The following is a 14,972-nucleotide window of genomic DNA, read 5'->3' as shown; positions in this document are numbered from 1 at the left end:
TTGTGGTCTCGCGCTTTGCTCACGTGCTGCCGCCGTGGAGAAAACAATTAAGTTTCCCCACTGTCAGACTAGCCGCAACAATGTTTTGGGGACTATTCATCCCATTCAAAATCCTGATTGCAAATGAAACCAAACGGCATTTGAATTGTGCTTTTGCGAGATATTGAAATAAACTTCTGTCGTCAATGACGTCATCGCGAGCACAAGCACAAGGGAGGACGGGAGTTGACAATGGAAAGAACGCAGTGTTCAGTGGAAAGTTATAGTTCAGTGTTTGTGTGAAGGTGTTGGGTATGTTCTGACCGTACGCCATCTTGTCCTCTCTCCTCCAGGCCTGATGGCGTCCCTGCTGGGTGGCGAAGGCCGGTCGGGCAGCTCACCCGCATTACCAAGGAAACAGCAGCAGCAGCGGGACAAATCTCCCAGCAGCCTCCTGGACGACGCCTCGTCGTGCGAGAGCAGCACCTTCACGCGGGACCGCAAGGCTGGCTTCTTCAGCTCCTTCATGAAGAAGAAGAGCTCCTCCTCCTCGCCCACCACCACCTCCTCCTCCTGCTCCTCTTCCTCCTCGCCCTCCCAGCACAACCTGCCCATGCCCCCCAAGAGGAGCAGCTCCTTCCGGGAGATGGAGACGCAGCCGCACAAGAAGTATGAGCCCACGGCCGCTTTCTGCAACCCCCCTCCCCCGCTGCCCGACGGCCTCGGCTTCTCCCCGTCGCACGGAGAGGCCAACCACATTCAGGCGCGCTGTTGCGGCGCCGCCTTCGGACAGAAGCCCTCGGACAGGCAGCCCTCCGGTGGCCAGGTGGGGAATAGCAACAGCAGCAGTAGCAGTAGCAGCAGCTGGGGCAGCCTGGCTGGCTTCTTCACCCCGCGGCTCATCAAGAAAACTCTGGGCCTGCGCTCGGGTAAACCTTCAGGCGGCGGGAGCAGTGGAGGAGGAGGAGAGGAGAAGCCCTTCCCTCGCTCCAACTCCACCTCCTCCATGTCAGCCGGCCTGCCCGACCTGGAGCGCATGGCCCTCACGCTGCCCCGCAAGAGCAGCAGTAGCAGCAGCAACCAGAAACCACCGCTGGAGAGGACTGCGTCCACCACCTCGCAGCCCGAGAACGGAGCGCACCACCCCCCCGGCAGGCCGTCCGAGGGGCCCATCACGCTCCGCAGGCTGGACGAGGGCACCGCGCAGATCCGCGAGCGCCCGAAAGCCAAGCTGCTGCCCAGGGGAGCGTCGGGAGGGGTTAGGGGCACTGGGGTGGGGGGAGAGGGGGACGGTGGTGGCGTACAGCAGGACTTGGGTTCGCAGGACAGGCAAGGCTGGGCGTCCCCGTCCAAAAGTAGTAGTAGTGGGGGTGTTGGGTCGGGTTCGGTGAGTCTGCACAACCACAAGGTGCCCGTGGTGATCTCGCCCACCCTGAAGCACGGCAGCAACACTCCTGATGGAGGGAGCGGGGGCGGGGGGCACATGGTGGGGGTGGACTCGCAGGGTAACCGCTTCAAACTGCTGTCGGACGGTGAACGAGACAGGCCCTCGCGCCTCGTCAAGCCCAAGTGCGCTCCCCCTCCGCCCCCCACCCTGCGCTCGCTCTCCCAGCCCTACGGCACTGACCTGCATGACGACCTCTCCCCAGAGGTCATGAACGGCGGGGCCGAGGTGCCTACCCCCACCAAACGCTCCGGCCGCGTGGGACTAGGCGGAAGCGAGAGAGACAGAGACAGAGACAGGGGGAGGCCGGGCATACCCCCTCCCCAAATCCCCCCCTCGCCCTCCTCCACCCCCACCAAACTAGCCAACGGGGCGTCGACCTCCACGCCCCACCAGTCCTCCGTGGCCTCCAAGGTGGCTCTTCGGCGGACACGGCAGCAGGACCGAGGGACGGAGCGCGGAGTGGGGGCGGGGGAGCGCGGCGTGAGCAGGGATGCTCTGCTGGAGTGTGCTGAGTCTCTGAGTAGCGCTCTGCTGTGCAGCCCCGAGCCCAGCTCCTCCAGCCTTGTGCTGGACGCCGGGCACCAGCTGCTGGACTGCTGCGCGGGCTACGTGGACTGCATCCCGCACACGCGCAACAAGTTTGCCTTCCGCGAGGCCGTGAGCAAGCTGGAGCTGAACTTGCAGGAGCTGCGCGCCTCTTCCTCCTCTGGGGGGGGAGGGGGTGGGGTGCTGGGGAGTTCGCCGGCGCTGGACAATTTGCACAGTTGCATCAAGGAGATCAGTGACGTGGTGCAGAGGTAGCCACTGTGAACACCCTGAACTCACCCTGAACCACCACCCCACCCAACCCCCCACCTTTACCTCCGCAAACAAAAATACCCCCCCCCCCCCCCCCCCAACATCCCCATCCCTTACCCCCTTGCCTTGCGCCCTTTCCACATCCTCCTGACTGCCTCTGAAATGTCATCTCTCTTCTTCAGTCTCTCAATATCTCCATTTCAAAGTGCGAAACAGACCACCGGGAAATGACAAAAATGGGTTTTGTAACGTTTTTTTTCTTTCCGTAATTTAGGTTTTTGGGGGGACAAAGAGTGCAAATCTCAAAAGTACCTCAAATGCAAACATACGCATACAGACACATAGACACAGACACAACATACACAGTCACAGGGACAACAGTATACTCAAGAATGGTGTCTTCTACATATTGTTTACAGCTGGGTCCCAGTACACAGCCATGGGGAACAACGTTCTGAACGCATGCATACATAAGCTCCTCCTACTCTGCATACCAAACTACACCTACCTGTGATTGGAGTTGCTCTGACGACCATCTATCTGTGACTGACCAATCATACACCAGTCCAACGCATCAGGTCAAAGGTTATATCAGTCAGTCAGTCAGTCAGGGTTTTACCTCTAGTGACACTGCAGCATGACAAGTACAGTACACACTGATGAAGTGCCACCACATGTCTCTGACACCTACACTATAGCGATAGGGGTTGCTGTTTACGTGACAGACTTTAGCTGTATCCAAAATGTTCAATGGTTCACTACATACGTCACTAGGTAGGGTACAAGTTGCGTTGTCATGTACCCTACATAGCGCACTACGTAGTGAAGGGACTGAACGTTTCGGATCCAGCCCAACACTTTAGCCATAAGAATTTGATGTCTACATGAGATGCTAACACTCTAGCCATAGGGGTTTGATGTCTACATGAGATGCTAACACTAGCCATAGGGGTTTTGATGTTGACATGACACGCCAACACTACACCTGTAGCGTTAGGGGTTTGCACACACATCGTTCCACACTGTGCAACACTTACAGCTTTCTCACATGCATATCTCTTGAAAACTGGATGCCATCTAACCCAGTGCACAAACTCCACAAGTATATCAGTTGGACTGACGTGTACTATAAAGTACAAGTGCAGTGTGGATGCAATCCTCCCCGTCATCAGGCCCATCCTACAGAGCCTGTATTTAGTTGTGTAGTTAGAAGCGTCTTTTGGTTCAATCTCAATGTTGGGTTTTTAATTCAATTTAATTTGACCGTTGCTAGTCAACGACTAATTATCCAACACAAATATCTGTACATGCACATGCTCTGCCCCTACCCCTTTAGTTGAATTGAGCCATACACATTTCATCTCAGCCATATCTGGTTGACCCAGACATTTCATCTCAAGCGGAGTATTTGTGGTGCTGTTTGGGTTTTTAAAGAGTCTATCATTTCCTGGGAGTAGGCAATAGAGTTGCGATGACGTCTAATCTGAAAGCATCTCAGCTCACAGAAACATCCAATGGCTGCGCTGTTCCTGTGCGTAACCATCCAATGGGGAACAGGCTAAGCTGTTCCTGGGTAGAAGCATTCAGTAGAAAAGGGACTTGTTGTCTCTGTGCAGAAGTTGCCTTTACATTTGAGCAGTGCTGTGATCTATCAGCACTGTTTTTATGTGCCTGGTTTGCTACTAGACGCAACACTGATGAGAATTACAGCATTTAATGCCCACCACAATTCCAGTTTGTTATGGAAAGAGCGAAGTTGAAAGTTGGATTTCAGAGGTGCATTTTTTTAAGTTTTATTTTATTATTTTTGTATTATTGTTTTATACCTGCACAACAAAATGTGTGGTGTTGGTTTCACTTTAGAATGTGTTTGTGTATAAACTTGAATTTTTAAATTATTTTTTATTAAAAGCACAGACATCTTTTTTAAAAATCATTTCCTGTTTGTTTTGTAAATATTGTGCGTTATATTTGATGGAAGTGGCGCTGCCCTTGGGTACTAGGGTATATGCAGCTGGACTGATGATCAGAGTTGAAATGCAGAAATGGACGAGGGAAACCCTCCATCCCCATCTCTTTCATTACACTATGAATGTATGCAGTCCTTTCTCTCTCTCTCTCTCGCTCTCGCTCTCTCTCTCTCTCTCTCTCTCTCTCTCTCTCTCCCTGTTTTAATTTCTCTCCCTCTCTCTTTATCTCTCTGGCAATCTATTTATCTATCTCTTGCTGCCTCTCTCTGTCTCTCAGATGCAAATGTTGGAATGTACGGAGTCTTTTTTTGTTTTTACATCCCCTGTCCTTTAATAAGTGTGCAGTTACGCACCCGTTTGAAGTCTTGGCCATCAGTATGAGTTCAATTGATGGATGCGTTGACTGCCATGTTCACTATAGACTTAAAAGAAATCGGTTCTCTTCTGTGCCTAAGAGCATACTGGGTCAACACACACACATACACACAGGAGTTCTTACTTGCGTCAGGAGCTCAACGTATGCTGTGTGGCATCTGCCTTGTCCAGAGCATGTCTTGATGATAGCCCATTTCATCACTCTAAGTCAGACTCCTTTTAGTAGACATAAAGTATGTTACTTCATAATGCAAGAAAAATGTAGTTTCTCACTGCAATATTTTTTAAACATTCATGATATCAAATAATTGACTAACAAAAAAACGCCACAATTGAAAATTTGATTCAGTGAGTCCTCTTGTGAGTGCACATGTGTCAGTATTGGCAGCATGTACACTGGAGAGATGGGAGAGCAGGCTTTGCTTCTAGACACATTATCTTGTAGGCCTTTGTGTAACCCATCCATGGAGACAGCTGTAGCGACTTCGACATTCAGCGTTCCACACGTCCTCAACGCCGCTTTGAAACACCCAATTACAATTCAGATCCTCCAGCGCAGCCAATGTGTAGAATGTTGCATAGCGTCACCATGGCATCATGAACAGACAGCTGCCACCACGTGTCACTCTCTGTCCCTCTTATCTCATGATGGTAATGCTAGCCAAGGGCCATATCCTACTTTATGTTCGATGGCGCTTTGGTTCAAGATTTGATTTGTTTTGTGCACTAGGTGGAATGGGCAGACGTGGTTACCTCTCACAAAGAGAGATGGCCAATGGAAAAAAAATCCTTCTCTGTCATCTCCAATTGCTAGAGTCATATGGCATCCGGTTGTCCATATTCTGTTGTCCATTCTCCATGCGAGAGGTAGAGAGCCTGCCATCATGTGTTGCATGTGATATATTATACCTTGCAGGACGATGGTCACAGTGTAATGTCCTGTTACCACAGTCTGGTTACAGTGGCCTGATGGGTAATCATGTCCCATACCACCGTCTTGTTACAGGGCCTCACAATGCATAGTGGTTATACACACACATCAGGTACATGCTTGTCTTGTGCAGCCTTGCTTTTGCCACTACAATGAGGTTCATGTTTTTTTTTTCAAGAAAGAATGGATATATTCAACATAATATGACAAAAAAATATATGGTTATTAATGCCTGCTTTTTTTCCTTTGCCTTGTACAACTTAAAAAATGTCCATGCAATTGAAACTGAGGAATAGACAAACCTGTTCAGGAACAAGTGCATTATAAAATATGTTCTCTCTTGCTGCCTCCTGCATCCTCTATGGATGTCGTAAGGCCTGTGCTCTGGATGGCAACATGCCTGATGATCTGCCCCATTTTATTATGCCCCATTTTACGCGACTACCATGATGTTTCTGTGGCTTCTTTTTAGACATTAAGTCCTATTTATTTGATGCCTTATTTATTTTCCATTTCATTTTTCTTTTTTCTAACCCTGGAAACTCCTTTAGCTGTCTAAAAAGTGCTGAAATTGTATGAACGCATCATTTATACCAAAGGCCACTTAGTCCTTCAAGTGCAATGAGAATGGAACACTCTTAATTTTGAATATATGTGAATTTAACAGGGATTTTAAGAAATAAATAAATGGCAGAGGTTAACAAATTTAACACAGTATTTTTTTTTCTTTTTTGTAAAAAATATATTTTGTGTGTTTCTAATTTAAATCTCACATTTAATAGTATATTACTGTGAATTTCTTTTATCAGTGTTCAACTTGTTGTAAATAATAAATCAATAAAAAATGTTTACATATACAAAGGTGGTCCATGTTTTCAATGTCTTGCAAACATCAATTGAGAATAGACATGCTAGCCTAGATTATTAAGGTTTCTTCTTCTTCTTCTTCTTCTTCTTCTTCTTCTTCTTCTTCTTCTTCTTCTTCTTCTTCTTCTTCTTCTTCTTCTTCTTCTTCTTCTTCTTCTTCTTCTTCTTCTTCTTCTTCTTCTTCTTCTTCTTCTTCTTCTTCTTCTTCTTCTTCTTCTTCTTCTTCATGTTATGTAGAATCTTTGCAACTGGGTTGCATTATAACTAAAAGCTTCACTTACTTCATAAATAATATATTGAGTTGATTGCAGTTCTGCACACCAGTATGGGATGCTTTGGGGAATATAGGGTGATTAGTTGATCAACATAACTTCCGCTGCTTGAGAAGTAGTTGGTTCAGTGTGATGCAGGCTTCCCTGATTGCATGTATGCATTTTCCATTTATTTTCATTCATTTAAAATTAGAATTTTGATATCAAAGGGCCCATCTCTGGGAAATATGGGCCCTAACCTGTGTAACTGGTTTCAATAGTTTCAGACAGAGATCATATAACTATATAATGAGGCCAAAATAAGTAGCCATCGCCACAACAACGCTGTTTATAATAGCTATGATCTAAGCCTCTCACCTGATATGAGACAGATGTTATGATGATGTGATATGAGATGATGTGAGACAGCTCATCTACTCACCACACCACGCGAGCTGTGCGGCGGTGACGTAACAGGGGTGTTTTTTCAGCTCATTGCTCCTCCCCGCGGAACCGTAGCCAAGTGAAGTAAAGATGGCGTCGATCATGGAGGGCCCTCTCAGCAAATGGACTAATGTTATGAAAGGGTGGCAGTACCGCTGGTTTGTTTTGGATTACAATGCCGGATTGTTGTCGTACTACACGGTAAGCACAGATAAGAGGGACGCTTGGAAAAGAGTGCTTGACTGAGGACAGGAGTGTGTGTGTCATCTAGCCAGAGATACCACCGCTCTGCAAAACACTTCTAGCAGGAGAGGCCTGTTGCCAGTAGTTGGGAATCACTGCTGGAATATGGGGCGGGTTTACTTACTGACGGGAGTCTTAACCTATCAGGACTACCCTTAAAGTATCTTCAGCAAATAGCATGATACAGTCTCTCCTGTTATTTGCTGGCGTATTTAAATAGTTTGCAGTGAAGCAACATTTCAGCGTAGCGAAGATGCTACCTTTGGGTCTGTGTTGCTAGCCAGCTAACTAGCAGACGACATATCTGAGAAGCAGTATTTGAAGGGTGGAGGCTTCCACGTGTGGCATTTTTAGATATTATCGACGTATATCACTTCCCAAATACATCTGTCAAAGTACTGAACCATGTTAACTAAACTAAAGCTCGTAAGACGTGACTAAAGCTATCAACTCTTCTGACAGTACACTAGCGAAGGCTTCACATCATCAGTGGGGAATTCGTAAAAACTGTTTTGGTGGATGACTAACTAGCTCTCGGTTCTTTCAACTTCAGTTGTGATCATTTGCACTCGGAAACCGTGTACTGTACTTCATGTCAAAGTCTTTATTAATATTACTACTACCATGTATCAGGCTAAACGGAAAGACATTTCCCATATGAGAAGTAAAAAGGCAGCATCTATTCGTTAAGCAATAATGCCGTCCTGGTAACAGGCTAGACATCAGGTAGTCTCTGTACGCCCTTGCATCTTTGAGTGTCTGCGTTTGTTGTGGGGAATACTAGCTTTCGGCCCTCTTTGTGTGATTACTGCAAACAAGAAGCCACCCCACAGCTAGAGTTTCAGGTGCGCATGTCACGTGAAGTGTCACCAGCCCAGCACCAAAAAACCTAGACCGTAAAAAGTGGAACTAGTAAGTTGTTTTCTCTGAAAGTAAGCCACAAATGTTAGTCCTGAAAGAGCTCCCGTCTGACTTTCGAAGCTCGAGCTAAAATCTTAAGGAATGCACTCCTCCCTAACCCTGTGTGACATTTCATTCTTTGTGACAAGAAAGACCAACAGTAGAACTATGTCAGCCATGCCACCAGACACCTCACATCATTAACCTCTTTCACTCTAGTTCACTTCATTTCTTTAGACTGACTCTCATTAATCATTTGTGTGATACGTCGTGTTATCTCAAATTAATGTGCAAAGTAGGGTAGTAGAAGTTCATTCGTCAGAGAGAAAGCTCCCCATCACCCATCAGAAATTGTGTTGTAGATTATAATATTGTGCACTTAAGAGCCACAGTCTAATACCTGTTCAGAGTCTGTGTTCAACTTTCTTCTTATTAATGCTCAATGTGTTTATAATCCTCAGTATTTGAGCTTGTATTTGAGTTTGCTTCTAAACAATGTCTTCTGTGTGTTTCGTCCCCAGTCTAAAGACAAGATGATGCGTGGGTCCAGAAGAGGGTGTGTGAGACTGAGGGTAAGTACTTTAAAGTCCTAAGGCCATGCACTCTTCTCTCCTCTTCTCTTCTCTCGCCCCATTTTCAGGACACCACGTTCTGTGCTCTCTTCTTCTCTCTTTTCTTACCCTGCATTTAGGACAACATGTCCTCCTTTCTTCTTGCCTCATCTGTCCTTCCTCTTAAATACCTACCAAGCCCCAAACCCTGTGCTGTGTCTTGTGAAGGATGGTATGCTGTTAGCCTGGCGAGTGAGTCTATAAAATGGAAAGTTTAGTCTGGAATTGAGCAGTTCAGATAGCTGAGGGCTGTGGGTGCTGGGTGCTGGGTGCTGGGTGGGCACCAAACGGTTGTCGTTATGGTTCAAAATGTATCTGTGCTGCGTTGGCCAAATGTTGTGACCAATTGAATGGCCGCTGTTTGATAGCCATTCTGCTGTCTCTACCATTGTGCCTCTAGCTGTGTCGACTCGTCTCCCTGCCCAGCCTGCCCCCAAAAATTCGAAGTGCAAAAAAAAAACTTCTGTTGTGATGGGTGGGCCAGGGTTGTGGCCTGTTGTGGTGAACTCACACAGAGCTGGGGTGTGTTTCCTGACAGCGTTGTTGGTAACTAAGATTTACTTACTTGGTTTGTTGGTTGCAATGTACTCTCCTAATGGAAACATAGTAAGTTGCTAACTGGTTAGCAACAATGCTTTCAAGAAACAGGGTCCAGGACTACACTAACTTAGCCTCGCGACGCCGTCCTATGTACTCCACCCAAAGATCTTGGCTCCGCACATCATCTGGCAAAAGCCTCGAGCTCGGTTCTCTCAGTGTTTCGCCAATCAGCAAACAGTTGAGAGTAGTGACGTAGAACTCACCCGCAAGCTCTGTTACTGATTGGTTAAGGTAACTATATTCACACTTTTGTTTTGTTATTTGTATGCTTTTGCGACGCTATAACATAACAGGCATGCTAATAAAGCACAATATGGGTTTTAATTTGAGTTTGGAACTTCAATTAATTTAAATGATAAGTTAGAGTAAGATCAGACCATCTCCCATCGTCCACGGAGACAGATTCCTCATGGCTTTTGCCAGACTGATTGACGGAGTCAACAGTCGGCTATTCGCCCAGGCTAACACTAACTGGCCATGCAATAATATGTCGTATGTGCTAGACAGGTTTGTCTACTAGGCTAGTACAGTATGCTGTAACAGTAGGGAAGAAGGCATGATTATAATGCTGCCCTATCGGCTAAACTTCCTTAGTGGGGTAGCCTTAGTCTTGCCTAGAAGTTGGGGAGTTAGTCTTTGGACCGGAATGTTGCATTTTTAAATCCCACCATTTCCAGAAGGAAGAATGTGTTTTCCCGACACCTTCATCCATGACCATGGTGCCCTGCTCAAGCTCAAGCGGCTCAAGATAACCCCACATTGCCCCAGGAACTGTAACCAATAGCCTGTAATAACTAAGCTTAGAAGTCACTTTGAATAAAAGCATAGGGTAAGTATAATGTACCTACCTTGAAATCTTTGTGGATAGTACCCTTGTGTTTGATTTAAAGCAATATCAATAGGTTTTTTGGTCATGTTACAGGTTTAAAGACACCTTCTCGTAGAGAACTACAGAGAAATGTTCAGCTCCTGCAAACCTGCTTAGTGCAGTTAATGGAGGACTGTAATATGAAGTCAGTTCCTTTCACACTGAAGTTGAAGAACCACAGAAAACAATGCAGAAACATTATTGTGAGGTTGAAAAGGTTTAGTGTTGAGGACAAAAATGTGTACATGAGGTGAGGAGGTCTGATAGGGCTGCTGTTGTTTGAATCATAGCTACTTTGCAGAAGGATTGCAATAAGCAGGTAAGAATGTTTTATAGGTTGCCGGCCACTGCGATACTACAGGAATGAAAGTGTTTCTTGCGTCAAAGCTGCTTGTTGTAACTGAAAGTATCCAAGTTTAAGAGCTGGCCTGAGCTGGGGTGAGTTTCTCAAAAGGGAAGTTGTTAGCCTGTTAGCAACTTCGGTAGTTGCCAATGGGAAAATGCATTGAAAGCAACGAAGTAGCTGATGTAGTAAGCAACTTTGGTTTCGAGAAATTCACCCCAGATCTGCATTTGCTCATTACAGTAGCTGAAGGGCTTCAGCAGAGGAAGCAGAGCTAAAAGTAGTAATAAGCTTACATTGTGTATTTGGGTAATGACATGAAAAATGTCTGGCCTCACATCTTTATGGCCCTCACAAGCTCATGTTAAGATTTGTCCCCCATCTTGTCTATCTGTTACTGTGTGTGGGTTTCTTTGGGGTCAGGCTCCACGTTTAGTTTCTCTGATGGTGCTCTATGCTCCACATGCAGGGCACTAATGTGCAATAGTCTTGTGATGTTTCATGTATGTCTTGACCTTCCTGTCAATAAAGTGTCATTGTATCATATTGTATCTTGTATGATATGACTACAAACTTGCTGACAAAACAAGTACCACTGCATTTCTCAGTAGAACAGAGGCTGTGATGGTGTACAGAGGTCTCTGCAGGCATATCTCTCTGCCACTAGGGAGCAGCGTTTGAATGTGTTCATTCATGAGTATTCATTCATTTCTTGTGTGTGTGTGTGTGTGTGTGTGTGTGTGTGTGTGTGTGTGTGTGTGTGTGTGTGTGTGTGTGTGTGTGTGTGTGTGTGTGTGTGTGTGTGTGTGTGTGTGTGTGTGTGTGTGTGTGTGTGTGTGTGTGTGTGATTTTAGGCTTTATACTTTTTATGTCTGTGGGTCTGTGGGTTTATACCTTTTTATGGAGGATTGAGTAAGTAAAAGTTAAACGTTATTGCTGCTTCTCAGAGGAATATTTCTTCAGCATACAGGGGCACTGCTGTCATGTGCTCTGAAAATGCTTCCTAAGTAAGACATGGGATGTGCTGGGAGTCAGTTGGTCTGGATGTGGAAATGCTGTATATTCCAGCACCCATAGTGGAACGGAGTTGTAATTCTGATCTGGCACCCACCGAAGAATTAGGCTGGATTTCAAATGTAGACACCTACACTGCCCTACGAATGCAAAAAGTCTGTAACTGCATTGTTGTTGAAAAATCAGTTATGATTTTAATGACTTCTATATCAAAATTTGAAGTTAAATAAAAATGATTTTTCGGCAAAGAATGCAGTAATATAAAGTAACAAAACGGCCACATTGCACTAAACTACCTACAACTACTTTGGCTGGACAACAGGATCATTTTAAAGTCCTTGTACTCAGTTTGGAGTCACAGCCTTCTTGCTTTGTAGGGCAGCACAGTGGAATTGGGCTGATCTGATACAGGGCCCGGCCCTGTGTGTGATGCTGGCGTTATTTTAAGATGACCTCAGTCTGGGCAGACTCTCTGCGAGGCGAGGCGAGGGGTGTTGTTCACTCACAGCCCTGCATGCTAGCAGCCTAATTCACAGGGACCACTCCCATCCCACCGGCCGCTGGTCAGATGACTCGTAATGGAATTAGTAAGAAATGGCGGAAAAGCTCGAGCTTGTGTGTGAGCGGCCTGGCCCGTTCATGGAGAAAGAGAGACATTTTGTGTTTCCCTCACTGGGCCCTCTGTGTGACTTGCCCCCCATGAAGGGAGCTGATTGCCTAAGTGGTAGCAATATGACTTCAGAGGGTTAGACAGCAAACAGACCTGCACTTGCCAGTGAATACACCATTCAGCATCCTTGCTGTATCCTTGCAGTGATCTCAGCCCACATGCTTCTACTGTAGGTTACATTCGCCTGGTTATCATGACTGCAAGCCCCTTCGAGACTTTAGTCTGGCCAGGCAAAACATCTACAACATTTTTATGAGATATGCAGCGTGTTTCTAGCTTGCCTTCATTCAATACCTCAGTATGCTTCTGGTTAAAGCTTCAATTAATTAGACCTTATTTCACTCACCTGTAAACTGAACTGGTGCATCATTGTCTTAAACACGCCACATCAAGCTGTTGGAAATGCTCAAAATGGATTTCTAAATCTCTATGGACTAAAATCTCGAAGGGGCTCGCAGTTGCGATAGCCAGGCTATGTTTACATGGCCTCACTAGATATTATAAACATTTCCCTTATTCACTATTTCCTGAAAACACTCAAATCCATCATAACAACATCGCTATGACAATACAGAGTCTTAGCTTAAGTAACTGATTAAGACTTGGTCATTACCATTCTGGTGACAATAGAGGCTTTGCACTAAGGGGTGAAAGGTCCAGACACACCAATCTTTGAGCAGTGCAGAGGGAAGGCATGAGCTGAGTCAATGATGGCTGCCTATTCAACCCTTTAGATAACAATAACACCCAGTACAGTGTTTCCCACAGAAATTTTGGAAACTATGGGGGCAGCCGGGGTTTATTATGTCCGGCGGGGGGAGGGGTGGGGGGTGTATTCTTGCAGCGTAAATGCAAAACGGCAAAACAATGACTACAGTATGACATTGCCGCATGGAGAAACTGTAGGCCTGGGCCTATATTTCAGCCATTTATATTTTGAGAAATAAGGCTACATAAGATTTTACCCATGACTTGTATAATAGTAGTACATTGTCATTGTCAAAAAATGCAGTACAGTGAATAATTTCTGTTTACAACACAGTTTCATTCGTCCCTCATGCAGGGGTCTGGGAAACAATAATAAAACAAAATAGGAGCAGAGATAAGAATTTAAGAGCACTGTGAAATTGTTAACGCATAGACAAAAAAGGGTCTTAGAGGGTAGGCTATGCCTTTTCCCCCACACATATCTGTAGGCGTACACATTCTACATGAGGGGTGCTGGTCACAGGGCCAGTTTTTTCCAAATTCCTCCCATTAAAAGGGCTGAACAACATATTACACATTTATGTCTATATTCACATTCATTACACATTAATTTCTATATGCAGCCCGATGTCTCCTCTGCTGTGTCAATGAAGGTCTGTCACCAAACTCATTACAACTGTAAAACAAAGCCTAGGGAGTGTTAGTAAACTCATCCCAACTGTCCCTTCTCTGAAGGTTTTTTATATTGCTCCCAAACCCAAGTAAACTACAACAACTTGACTAGGCTTTTTGATCCCTGTCTTTCAAGCACTTGTGGTTCTCTCTATAGCCAGGGGTTCCCAACCTTTTTTTTAACCAAGATCTACTTTTGAAGTTGATGGTCTGCCGTGATCTACCAAGTCAAATTCAAGGATGTCAGTATGAAAATTTAAGACCACCATTTATTAATCACTATTATTATGAACAAAATGTTTTCAGTAGGCTACTATGGCCGTATCTTTTCAGTGTGTTTTTAAAGTGTGTTGAATAGCCTATCTTTACAAAGCAATGCAGCACTGATAGTATGCAGAGATAATTTCAGTCATACACAAGTCATAAACAACTGAAACAATTTCAAAATGATAAACATTTGGTATATAAAAGGCACATAGGCCCTATTTCTAAAATATGATGAAGCATTATCATGCCTTCAGTGGTATAGGCTACAAATTAAAAAGGGCTCAGAAATTTCACCATTTGTTATGGGTAAATAGTAGGCTACTATATGAGAGAGAGAGAGAGAGAGAGAGAGAGAGAGGATCGAGATGGAGAGAGAGAGAGAGAGAGAGAGAGCAATGAGAGAACTCATTGGATTGGTTAACACCCCTGTTAAGTGTGACTTCTTCTATGAAGGTTTTTCAGCTCTCTGGGACAGTAGCACAGCAAAGGCTTTCTATTGTGAGTTTTGTCCACAACTGAAGCAAGAAACAGCACAAATTGAAGTGAATTCCATACATGTCAACAACTAACATTTCCCTTACACGCGGCACGCGATGTAAACGCAGTTAGCGATGATGCATGCGACTAGCGATTTGGACGAAGATCCTCGCATATCGGCGTGTCATAACGCATCGTTGCGCACATGTTCTGTTACTCACCCGATGTTACACGTGTGCACACATGAATCAACTGTAATACCCTTACGGTCACTTCCTAATGCTTTCCCCTCATTCTGTGTTACCGTGGGACTACTTATCTAACCAATACAGAGTCTATAGGATGTATTTACTCCAGGAGGAAAATGCGAAGGAAATTCAAACCGTAATTCAAACGTAATTCAAACCGTTTTTAACAAAAACGGATATCGTAAAAAAAATAAAAAAAAAAGTAATTTTTTTTTTTCTTTTTTTTTTTTACATTTTCGTAAACTATGGCGGCCAAATTTAAACTATGGCGGGCCGCCATAGTTTCCTC

General features: G+C 45.2%; 2 protein-coding genes across 6 annotated transcripts in view; both read left to right on the top strand.

Annotated features, from left to right (window-relative positions):
• Nucleotides 1–6,062, top strand: part of abl2 (c-abl oncogene 2, non-receptor tyrosine kinase) — a 72,114-nt gene extending 66,052 nt beyond the window's left edge. For all 3 annotated transcript variants that reach the window (XM_063201903.1, XM_063201905.1, XM_063201904.1), the window contains exon 11: nt 333–6,062. In XM_063201903.1, coding sequence (XP_063057973.1) covers nt 333–2,227 — 1,895 coding nt within the window. In that variant the 3' untranslated portion in view covers nt 2,228–6,062. The remainder of the gene's footprint in view (nt 1–332) is intronic.
• A 1,069-nt stretch (nt 6,063–7,131) lies between these two features.
• The window catches only part of osbpl9 (oxysterol binding protein-like 9), a 62,457-nt gene continuing 54,616 nt past the window's right edge, over nt 7,132–14,972 (top strand). For all 3 annotated transcript variants that reach the window (XM_063201898.1, XM_063201900.1, XM_063201897.1), the window contains exons 1-2: nt 7,132–7,263; nt 8,727–8,777. In XM_063201898.1, the coding sequence (XP_063057968.1) occupies nt 7,153–7,263; nt 8,727–8,777 (162 nt within the window). In that variant the 5' untranslated portion in view covers nt 7,132–7,152. The remainder of the gene's footprint in view (nt 7,264–8,726; nt 8,778–14,972) is intronic.

Source organism: Engraulis encrasicolus, chromosome 6 (genome assembly GCF_034702125.1).
Source record: "Engraulis encrasicolus isolate BLACKSEA-1 chromosome 6, IST_EnEncr_1.0, whole genome shotgun sequence".
In the NCBI taxonomy this organism is placed as follows: Eukaryota; Metazoa; Chordata; class Actinopteri; order Clupeiformes; family Engraulidae; genus Engraulis; species Engraulis encrasicolus.
This window is presented reverse-complemented; position numbering and strand designations above follow the sequence as displayed.